This window comes from Micromys minutus (assembly GCF_963924665.1).
Source record: "Micromys minutus genome assembly, chromosome: 5".
NCBI classification, from domain to species: Eukaryota; Metazoa; Chordata; class Mammalia; order Rodentia; family Muridae; genus Micromys; species Micromys minutus.
The window spans coordinates 49,902,583-49,914,981 of NC_137974.1; the positions used below are offsets into that span (position 1 = coordinate 49,902,583).

At 38.8% G+C, this 12,399-nt stretch overlaps 1 protein-coding gene across 1 annotated transcript in view; it reads left to right on the forward strand.

Moving 5' to 3' along the window:
- ADGRE1 (adhesion G protein-coupled receptor E1) overlaps positions 1-12,399 on the forward strand; it is a gene marked incomplete at its 5' end in the record, with an annotated part of 105,895 nt that overhangs the window by 46,504 nt on the left and 46,992 nt on the right. The window contains 3 exons of the mRNA XM_080917534.1: positions 118-258; positions 344-490; positions 3,049-3,137. Of these exons, the coding sequence (XP_080773660.1) occupies positions 118-258; positions 344-490; positions 3,049-3,137 (377 nt within the window). The remainder of the gene's footprint in view (positions 1-117; positions 259-343; positions 491-3,048; positions 3,138-12,399) is intronic.

Sequence of the window (12,399 nt, forward strand, 5' to 3'; positions counted from 1 at the left end):
TAAAATCACAACAGAAGTAAACCAGGGATCTGACTTCTGGGTATCAAACAGGTTCTTATGCTCAGACTACAAGCTCTTTTCCCACTAAGCCACCTGTGCTTATTCTCCACTGTGCAGATATCGATGAGTGTGATGACACATGCCCTTTCAACTCATCATGTACCAACACTCTTGGGAGTTACTTCTGCACTTGCCACCCTGGCTTTGCATCAAGCAATGGACAGCTGAATTTCACAGACCTAGACGTAACATGTGAAGGTGAGCAGGTTTTCCAGATGTCCTGGGGTTTACATTCCATCATGTTCCTCTGAATTTTTTTTAATGTATTTTGTTTTTATTGCAGATATCGATGAGTGTGCCCAAGATCCATTTCAATGTGGACGAAATTCTCTCTGCACCAATGTACCAGGATCTTACATCTGTGGCTGCCTTCCTGACTTTCAAATGGATCCAGAAGGCTCCCAAGAACATGGAAACTTCAGCTGTAAAAGTAATGTCTAGTGCATTGGCAAAAGAAGCTGTGTCTTTGCTTTGCTCATAAACCTTCATTTGTCAATAACTAAATCCTCTACTTACTTTTATGTCACACATACAATATTTTGATACCCATTCACTTTTCTTGTTTTTACTGATTTACTGGTCCACTCAATAGTAGGTTATCAAGTAGATTTTGTATCAACTATTTTTTTTTTTGTAGACAGGGTCTTGTGTGGTACAGGTTAGCCTCAAACTCACTGCTAGCCTTGAACCCCATTCTTTATTCTTCTCCCTTCCAACTGTTGGCTCATAAGTGTACAGCTTGAAATATAGAATTGAAAGAACAGAGACACATTGTCACAGGTTACAGTATGTGCAAAGGTCCTGGTGATTCACGCAGATTGAGACACTTTTGATGTGTCTGTAGCCATGGCTAGAGTTCAGGCTCTTTGACACTTTGGTGTCTTATGAAAATATTTAGCTTTTTTCTCTCAAGAACAATAAACATTATTATTTTTTTCAAGACAGGATTTCACTATGTATTTCTGGCTGTCCTATAACTTACTCTGTAGACCAGAATGGCCTCAAACTCAGAGATCTACCTGTGTCTGCCTCCCAAGTACTGGAATAAAGGTGGACACTATGACTACTTGGCCTAAAAATTTTGAGTAATAGATTTTAAAATTTGCAGTACTGAGCATAAATATGGATGGGAGAGGAGCTCATTAGAACTTCCTCACTGAGGAGCAGTAATGGCTGCCTTGGGAGGGCCATTTTTCTATATGGGCATGGCCCTATGTATTAGTGTTGGTATGATAAAACACCACTTCCAAGGCAACTCTTAGAAAAAAAGAGTTTATTTGGACTTATTGTTCCAGAGGGTTAGAGCCCATGATGCTGGAGAGTGACTAAAATGCCCAGTGCCAACTTCTGGGTTTCATATTTATAGGCATAAATAATACACACATATGAGCATGTTCATATACATGTATACCACACCCACATAAACTAAAGTCTAAAGCAGAATGCATGTATCCTGAATGGCTGCAATGAACACAACAACAGGAATTTATTTAAGATCCTTCCCCACACAGAAGTAAGGATGTCATTAGTGTCATTCTGTTTCCTATGCATTTCTTTCACCCTTCATCTTTCTGTCTTCTCACAAAGAACCATTCATAACTATGTTTTTATTATGCCTTTTACTTTCTACATTTAATTTTTATTCATGATGCCTACCATAGGTGTAAAGGCTATACCAGTTAGCTCTGAGAAAATAATGAAAAAAATACTATTGAGATGTAATTCCTCTTCTCTCCTTTCTCTTTTGTCCCTTTCCTTCCATTTCTCTTTGCTTTTCCCCTTCCTCCCCTTTCCTCCTCCTTTTATCTTGTCTTCTTTTTACTTTCCCTCTGTTTTCTCCCCTCTCCTTTCCTCTCCTCCTCTATCATTTTATCCCATGCTCTTTTCTCTCCTCTCCTTTCCCTTCCCCCCTTTCTCCTCTCTCATTTCCCCTCACCCTCTCCATCTTTCAATCCCAGCACATTCCCTTCTTCCCTCTTCAGTGCTTCCCTTTTCCCCAGTATTTTCCATTTCCCAATGATTCCCCCCTCCTCTCATATTTCTTATGTTTTTTACCCTTTACAGTCCATTCTTTAAACCGCCTCCAGTGTCTCGACTTCTCCCACACTTACATTCACTTAAATATATTTAACCTGTGGAAATCAGGACCTGTGTATGTGCGACAACAATTAGTGTTTGTCTTTCTAGGTCTCTGTTACTTCAATATAATATTTTCAAGTTTCATTCACTTTCTTAAAAATATTTTCTTATGGCTGAATAATATTCTATTGTCTGCAAGTACCACATTTACTTATCCAGCCACCCACTTGTGAACTTCCAGGATGATATAACTTCCTGGTTATATTCTTCTACTTAAAAAAAATACATAGTGTCTTCAGGCCTGCACCAGCTTGCTTACCTTTCTTTGTCTTAGAATTTTGTATCGCTGATATCTTAGTTTTTGTCAATGTAAAAAAGTACCCAGAGAAAAGTAACTCAAGAAGAAAGGGTTTATTCTGGTCATCGTTCAAAATGTAGTTCATTATGGTGTGGCATCTGAGGCAGTTGGTCACATCATACCCACAGTCAGGAGCAGAGGGCAATGAATGCTGCTGCTGGGGCTGCTTGACTTTCCCATTCTGTGCAGTCCAGAGTTTTCTGACCAGAAAATGGTCCTGATTGCAATTAAGATGTATCTTCCCACATCAATTAACCTAATCTAGATGATCCCCATAGGCACGACCAGAAGCCCATTTTCCAGGTGATTCTGTATATAGATAAGATGACAGTTGACATGAATAGTCTCTGTGGCATTGGGCATTAGGCCCCCTCCAACTTCCTTTAAACATGTGCCATGCTCTTGGAGCTTTTAAAACCTGGTGTGTAGTTCAGTTTGCTCCAAGTCACTTCTCTTTGTTATGGCTGAGGTCAAATGTTATATATAAAAAACACAGAATCAGTCTTGTCTAGTGCTGAACATTTTCCATGGTTGATTTTTCTTCTTTACAGGGATCCCCTTCAAGTGTAAGGAAGACTTGATATCCAAAAGTGATCAGATACAGCAGTGCCAAGCAGGGCAAGGCAGGAATCTTGATTATGTAAGTTTAAAAAATTATCTTTCCTTATTCTTGAGAATTTCATCCACATATACAACATTCACCCCTATTTTCCCCTAACTCTCCAACATCCCTCAACTCCTTTCCAATTTCATGCTTTTTCATTGATGACACACCGAGTTCATCAGGGGTACTCATTCATGCACGGGTGCAAGGCATCTGCTGGAGCATGGGAGTCACCAGTCACTACACTGTCAAGAAAGAATCCCAGTGAGAGATGAGATAGAGAGGACCAAATGTAGTCTGTGCCTAGAATTTTGGCTGGTTTATTCTCGTGTAGGTACCCACAGCGTTTGTGTGTTTGTAAGTGCCATCACCATGTCATATCCAGACGACAGCATCTCACTGCTTTCTTCGCTATCCTTCTGCTCTTACATTCTTCCTGCCTTTTCATCTGTTATGTTTCCTGAGCCTTGGTATGTGTGTGGCTTTGATATAGATACCCCTTTAGGGCTGGGTGAATATTCTTACTGAATATGTGTTGAACATTCTTAGTTATTGAAATTTTCTTTTTTTTTAAATTAGATACTCTGTATTTACATTTGAGATGTTATTTCTTTCTCCTGCCCAACTCCCATTGCCCCACCTTTCATTTGTCTTCATAAAGGTGCACTTCTTCCTAATCACTCTCTCTACCCCATTGCCTTGGCATTCCCATACATCGGGAAAATGTGCCCTCCCTGGACCAAAAGCCTCTTCCCACATTGATGCCAGACACTGCTATCTTCAGCTACATATGCAACTGGATCAACAGGTCTCTCAATGTGTACACAAAGTTTGCTGTTTTTGTCCATGGCAGTTTTAGAAGGTTTGGTTGGTTGATAATGTTGTTCTTCAAATGAGGTTTCAACCCCTTTCAGCTCCTTTGGTCCCTTCTTTAGCACCATTATTGAGGTCCCTGAGTTCATTCCAATGGTTAGCTGCAAGCATGCTCAGCTCTATCTATATGGCTCTAACATAGTCCCTGAGGAGGCATTTCTACCTCATTCCTTCAGTAAGTACTTCTTGGGATTAGCTATAGTGCATAGATTTGGTGGCTGCATATGTGGTGGATCCCAAGGTGAGGTGGTTTCTGAGTGATCTTTTCTTCAATCCCTGCTTCTCTATTTGACCTTGCATTTCCTCCTGTGAGTGTTTTGTTCTCTCTTCTAAGAAAGAATGAGGCATCCCCATTTTGGCCTTCCTTCTTTTTTAGCTTCATAATGTCTGTGAATTGTTTCTCGGGTATTCAGAGCTTTCTAGGGCTAGTATCTGCTTATATGTGAATACATACCATGTGTGTTCTTTTGTGACTGGGTATGCTCCCATGCATCCTATCAGATCACTATGGACTAAGGCTTATCTTTAATAACAAAAACAACAAAAAGCCCACATACACATGGAAGCTGTACAATGCTCTGCTCAATGATAACATGGTCAAGGAAGAAATAAAAAAAGAAATTAAGGATTTTTCAGAATTTAATAGAAATGAAAGCACAACATACCCAAACTTATGGGATGCAATGAAAACAGTACTTAGAGGAAAACTCTGAAAGTTCTGGGTTATTTGACTGTGTTGGTCCTCCTGTTGGGTTCCCATCTCTGTCCAGGTCTTCAGTACTTTCCCCAACATTTTCACAAGAGACCTTGTCTTCTGTCCAATGTTTGGCTGTGGGTATCTGCATCTGTTTTAGTCAGCTGCTGGGTAGAGCCTCTCAGAGGACATGGTAGGCTCCTGTCTGCAAGCATAACAGAGTATCATTAATAACGTCAAGGATTTGTACTTGCTCATGGCATGGGTTCATGTTGGGCTGGTTATTAGTTGGCCATTACTGCAGTCTCTGTTTTAACTTTGTCCCTGCATTTCTTCTAGACAGGACAAATTTTGGGTCAAAAGTTTTGTGGGTGGGTTGGTGTCCTTATCTTCCCACTGCGGGTTCTGCCTGGCTACAGAAGGAAATCTCTTCAGGTTCTATGTCTCCACTGTTAGGCATCTTGGCTAATGTCACCTTGCATTGATTCCTGGGAGCCTCTTCCATATCAGGTCTCTGAAACTTTCTAAAGATTTCTTCCATCCCCAGCAGCTCCTGATTTCTATTCATTCTCCTGGCCCTCTGGGTCTCTCTTCTGTCTCTTCCACAGTTGATCCTGTCTCCTCCTTCTCTACCCCTTCTCATCACTGACACAGTTTCTCCCTCCCTCTGCCTCTATAACTATTTTGTCCTTCTTTCTAAGTATGATTCAAGCATTCATAGTTGTGCCTTTCTTCTTGTTTAGCTTCTTTGGACTTGTGGGATATATTATGAGTGTTCATTGCTTTATGACTAAAATACTCTTATCAGTGAGCACATATCATGCATATCCTTTGGACCTGGTTGCCTCACTCAGGATGACTTCAGGGAAATGCAAATCAAAACAACACTGTTTTCTACCTTAAATCAACCAGAATGGCTCAAACAAAACAAAAATCCTCTATTTCTGGTGGGATTAAAAACTAATACAACCATTCCATAAATCAACCTGGCGATTTCTCAGAAAATTGGAAATAGTCCTACTGAAGACCCAGCTATACCACTCCTGGGCATACATCCAAAAGATGCTTCATCATACCACAAGAACACATGCTTCACTATGTTCATAGCAGCTTTATAATATACAGAAACTGGAAACAACCCAGATGTTCCACAACCGAAGAATGGATACAGAAAATGTAGTTCATATATACAATACAACAGCACTCAATCTTTAAAAACAAGGATATCAAAAATTTTGCAGGCAAATGGATGGAACTAGAAAACTATTTCTTTCTTAATATAGGATTTCTGCTCTGTGCTCCAAAATGACTGCTCTAGTTCCTGACATCAGAACTGCATTTTAGGTAGTGAAGAGAAGACAAGAGAATGTGAAAGCCACCCTCCTTTTTCTTAAGAGGAAAGGAAACAATACAAAGGTTGAAGCTGAAAGAAATATGTTGATTTTTTTTGACTTAGGAAATGGTACTTTTGAATTTTGAAGTAAAATTGACAGCTGGAGACACTCACTTGGGTGGAGAAGACTTTAAAAACTGAATGATTAATAATTTTATTGCTGAGTTTAAAGGAAAGAATGAGAAGGGCATCAGGGAGAACGTGAGGCATCTGCTTGCTGCCTGTTGACTGGCCAAGCATATCCTTTCTTCCATCACCAAAGCCAGTATTGAGATTGCTTGTCTCTATGAGGGAATTGATTTTTTTATTTTTTAAATATTTATTTATTTATTTATTTATTTATTTATTTATTTATTTATTATAAATACCCTGTAGCTGTTTTCAGACACACCAGAAGAAGGCATCAGATCTCATTACAGATGGTTGTGAGCCACCATGTGGTTGCTGGGATTTGAACTTAGAACTTTTTGAAGGGCAGTCAGTGCTCATAACCATTGAAGTCATCTCTCCAGCCCAGGAATTGGCTTTAATACCTCCATTCCCCATGTTCAATTTGAAAAACTGAATGCTTCCCTGTTCCATGACACTCTGGATGATGTAAGAAAGGTTCTTTGAGGTGACAAACTGGTTAAGATAAAGTTCCATGATTTTGTCCTGGTGGGAGTCTGACAAGAATTGCCAAGATTCAGAAGTTTCTGCCAGACTTTTTTTAGTAGAAAAGAACTAAATAGAAGCATTAGCTCTGATGAAGCTATTGATTATGATGCAGCCGTTCTATTTGGAGACAAGTCTGAAAATGTTCAGGATTTGCTGCTCTTGGATGTCACTCCTCTTTCTCTTGGTATTGAAAGGGCTGGTGTCATGATGGAGTCATGACAGTCCCCATCAAGCATAATACCACCATTCCTACCAAAGAGACACAGACTTTCACCACCTATTCTTAAAACCAGCCAAATGTGCTCATTCAGGTACATGAGTGTGAGAGGGCCATGACAAAGTTGGAACTCATAGGAACCTATAGCACCCTGTGGTGTTTCACAGATTGAGGTCACTTTGAGCATAGATCTCAATGGCATCCTCAATGTTTCTGATGTAGATAAGATCACAGAATTGGAGAACACAATCACTATAACCAATAATACGTGAGCAAGAAGGATATTGAGTGTATGCTCCAGGAGCTGAGAAGTACAAAGCTGAAGATGAGAAGCAGAGAAATAAGGTTTTCACCAAGAATTCACTGGAGTCCTATTCTTTTAACATGAGTGTAACAGCTGAAGATGAGAATATTCAAGGCAAGACCGATGATGAGAACAAACAGAAGATTATAGACAAGTGTAAGAAAACCATCAGTTGGATGGATAAGAACCAGACAGCAGAGAAGGAAAAAAATTAAACACCACCCAAAAATCTGTAACCATCCCATTACCAAGCCAGACCACTGTTCTAGTGGCATTTCTGAAAAAAAAAAAAAAAGCCTAGGTTAGAAAGCTCCTCTTTCTGGTGGTGCTTCTTCAAGATTTATCATTAAAAGGTATATTAAGTCAATCCAAGTAGAGGTATAGCAATATTCCACAGAGAAACACATGAAGCATCCAAAGTTAGCAAGTTATATGACACTTTTACATTTAATTTAAACTTAAATAGTAAAATTAAATTAAAAATAAAACTAAAATGAATTAAAACTTAAATTTAAGTTGCTACAATAAATTACTGGGCACTATATGTGTACGTGGAACATGTGGTTAGGGGGAAAAAAGAAAACATTGTACTTTATCTTAAATGGAAAATGTAATGTCTAAAACAGGTAGAAAATTAAAAGTACAATAAAAGGAATGTCTAATAGAACTATTTAAATTGACACCCTCATCAAAAAAAAAAATATTCTTAAGTATCACTTTTAGCCACACCTCATTGACCAAAATAATATTTAGCTAGCTGGGAAGACAGGGTATTTGCCTGAAAAATTGGAGAAATTCTTTAAAAAAGTGGTGGCAGGGTAGCAGAGACTTGATTCAGTAGTCAAGAACCTGACTCTGGCTGATCTCCCTATAGATCTTTAAAATTTTTTTTTATTGGATATTCTCTGTATTTACACTTCAAATGTTATCCCCTTTCCTCTCTTCTCTCCTGCTCCCCTTCCCCTTGTTTCAATGAAGGTGCTCCCCCTCCCAACCACACTCTCTATGTCTGCACCTTGGCAATCTCCTGCACTAGGAAAACACACCTTGACTAGACCAAAGACCTCTTCTCCTATTGATGCCAGACAATGCTATCCTCTGTTAAATAAGCAACTGGAGTCATGGGTCTCTTCATGTGTGCTCATTGGATACTGTTTTAGTTCTTGGGAGTTCTGGAGGGTTTGTTTGGTTGATAATGTTGTTCTTTGCATGGAGTTACAGACCCTTTCAGCACCTTCAGTTTTTTCTCTAGCTCCTTTATTGGGGACCCTGTGTTCAGTCCAATAATTAGCTGCAATCATCATCAACTGTATGTGTATGACCCTGGCAGAGCCTCTGAGGAGGCATCCATATCTGGTTTCTGTCAGTAAGCACTTCTTGGGATTAGTAATAGTGCTTGGGTTTTATGAATGCATATGGGGTGGATCACCGGGTGAGGCAGTCTCTGAATGATCTTTCTTCAACCCCTGCTACTCTATTTGTCCTGGTATTTCCTCCCATGAGTGTTTTATTCTCCCTTCTAAGAAGGACTGAGAGATTCATGTTTTGGCCTTCCTTCTTTTTGAGCTTCATAAGGTCTGTGAATTGTTTATTGGTTATTCAGAGCTTTTTGGGCTAGTATCTGATTACCAGTGAGTGCATACCATGTGCGTTTTTTGTGACTAAGTTACCTCTCTCAGGATGATTGCTTCTAGTTCCATTTATTTGCCTAGAAATTTCATGAAGTCATTGTTTTTAATAGATTAGTAGTGTAAATCCATTGTGTAAATGTACCACACTTTCTGTATCTATTCCTCTGTGGATGGACATCTGAGTTCTTTCCAGCTTCTGGCTATTATAAATAAGGCTACTATGAACATGGCGGAGCATGTGTCCTTGTTAGATGTTGGATCTTTTCTTGGGTATATACCCAGGAGTGATTTAGCTGGGTCCTATGTCCAATTTTCAGAGGAACCGCTGGACTGATTTCCAGAGTGGTTGTACCAGTTTACAATCCCAGGAACAGTGGAGGAGTGTTCCTCTTTCTCCACATCCTTGCCAGCATCTGCTGTCACCTGAGATTTTGATCCTAGCCATTTTGACTGGTGTGAGGTGGAATCTCAGTATGGTCTTAATTTGTATTTTCCTGATGACTAGGGATGTTGAGCATTTCTTTAGGTGCTTTGCAGCCATTTGATATTCCTCAGTTGAGAATTCTTTGTTTAGCTCTTTACCCCATTTTTAAATAGGATTATTTGATTCTCTAGAGTCCAATGTCTTGAGTTCTTTATATATAACATTAACCCTAAATCAGAAATAACATTGGTAAAGATTGTTTCCCAATCTGCTGGTTGCCATTTTGTCCTCTTGACAGTATCCTTTGCCTTACAAAAACTTTGCTATTTCATGAGGTCCCAGTTGTCGATTCTAGATCTATGAGCATAAGCCATTGGTGTTCTGTTTAGAAAAAATTCCCCTGTGCCTATGTGTTCTAAGCTCTTTCCCCACCTTCTCTTCTAATAGTTTCAATGTACCTGGTTTTATATGGAGGTCTTTGATCCACTTGGACTTGAGCTTTGTACAAGGAGATAAGATTGATTTGCATTCTTCTGCATGCTGACTGACAGTTGAACCAGCACCATTTGTTGAAGAGGCTGTTTTTTTCCATTGAATGTTTTTAGCTCCTTTATCAAAGATCAAGTGTCAATAGGCGTGTGGATTCATTTCTGGGTCTTCTGTTCTGTTCATTGTTCTACATACCTGTCTCTGTACCAGTACCTTGTGGTTTTTATCATGATTGATCTGTAATGCAATTAGAGGTCAAGGATGGTGATTTCCCCAGAAGTTTTTTTATTGTTGAGAATAGTTTTTCCTATCTTGTTTTTTTTTTTGTTAATCCAAATAAATTTGCAATTTTCTCTTTCTAACTCAATGAAGAATTAAGTTGGAATTTCGATGGGGATTGCATTGAATCTCTAGATTGCTTTTAGCAAGATGGTCATTTTTACTATGTTGATACTTCCAATACATGAGCATGGGAGATCTTTCCATCTTCTGAGATCTTTAAATTCCTTCTCGAGATATGAAGTTCTTGTCAGACAGATCTTCAACTTTTTTGGTTACAGTCACATCAAGGTATTTTATATTATTTGTGACTGTTGTGAAGGGTGTTGTTTCCTTAATTTCTTTCTCAGCCTGCTTATCCTTTGAGTATAAATTTTGAGGAAGGCTATTGATTTGAGCTAATTTTATATCCAGCTACTTTGCTGAATTTGTTTATCAGCTGTAGGAGTTCTCTGGATGAATTTTTGGGGTCATTTAAGTACACTATCATATCATCTGCAAATAGTAATATTTTGACTTTTTCCTTTCTAATTTGTATCCCTTTTTTGCTGCCTGATTGCTCTGGCTAGTACTTCCAGGGTACCCATATTGAATAGGTAGGGAGAGATTGGACAGCCTTGTCTTGTTCCTGATTTTAGTGGAATTGCTTCAAGTTTCTCACCGTTAGGTTGATGTTGGCTACTGGTTTGCTGTATATTGCTTTTACTATTTTTAGGTATGGGCCTTGAATTCCTGATCTTTTTTTGTTCTTTTTTATTGGATAGTCTCTGCATTTACATTTCAGATGTTGTTTTCCTCCCCCAATTCCATCTACCCTCTCCCTCCCATTACCCCCATGAGTGTGCTCTGTCTTCCAACTACTCTCTTCCACCTTAGCACACTGGAATTTCCCTACACTGGAAGAATGAGCCTTTGCTGGACCAGAGGCCTCTCCTCCCATTGATGCCAAAGAATGTTATCCTCTGCTGCATATGCACCTGGGGCCATGGGTCTATCCATGTGTACTCATTGTTTGATGTTTTAGTCCCTAAGAGCTGTGGCGGGTTTGGTTAGTTGGTAATTTTGTTCTTATCATGGGTTACAGACACCATTAGCTCCTTCAGTCCTTTCTTTAGCTCCTTCATTGAGGTTCTTGTGTTCAGTCTCATGGTGAGCTGAAAGCATCCTGCTCTATGTCAGTATGGTTCTGGCAGAGCCTCTGGGGAGGCATCCATATTATGTTCCTGCCAGTTAGCACTACTTGGCATCAGCAATAGTGCTTGGTCTTTATAAGACTTTTAACATGAATTGATGTTGAAAATACAAATGCTTTCTCAGCATCTAATGAGATGATAATGTTTTTTTAAAATTTGGTTTATATAGTGAATTACATTAATGGATTTCCATATATTGAACCATCCCTGCATCCCTGGAATGATGCCTACTTGCTCATGGTGAATGATTGTTTTGATGTGTTCTTGGATTCAATTTGCATAAATTTTATTGAGTATTTTTGCATCAATGTTCATGATGGAAATTGGTCTGAAGTCTCTTTCTTCGTAGGGTTTGTTTGGTTTAGCTATGAGCATATTGTGGCTTCAAAGAATAAGTTGGGTAGTATTCCTTCTGTTTCTATTTTGTGGAATATTTTGGAGAGTATTGGTCTTAGGTTTTCTTTGAAGGGTTGATAGAATTCTGTACTGAGCTCATCTGGTCCTGGGCTTTTTTTTGGTTGGGATGCTTTTGATGAGTGCTTCTATTTCTTTAGGGGTTATAGGACTGTTTAGATGGTTTATCTGATCCTGATTTAAATTTGGTACCTGGTATCTGTATAGAAATTTGTCTATTTCCTCTAGATTTCCCACTTTTGTTGAGTATACGGTTTTGTATTAGGATCTGATGATTTTTTAAATTTATTCAGTTTCTATTTTTATGTCTTCATTTTAATTTATAATTTTGTTAATTTGCATACTCTCTCTGTGCCTTCTAGTTAGTCTGGCTAAGGATTTATCAATGTTGCTTTTCTCAAAGGACCAGCTCTTGGTTTTGTTGATTTTTTTATAGTTCTTTTTGTTTTCATTTGGTTGACTTTAGCTCTGAGTTTAATTATGTCCTGCTGCCTACTCCTCTTGGGTCTCCCTGCTTCTTTTTATTGTGGAGCTTTCAGGAGTGCTTTCAAGCTGCTAGTATCTGTTGTCTCCAGTTTCTTTTTGGAGGCACTCAGAGCTATGAGTTTTCCTCTTAGCAGTGTTTTCATTGTATCCCATAAGTTTGGGTATGTTGTACCTTCATTTTTGTTAAATTCTTTTTTTTTTTTTTTCTAGTTTGCATTTCTTTTTCTCTTTTTTTTTTAAACGA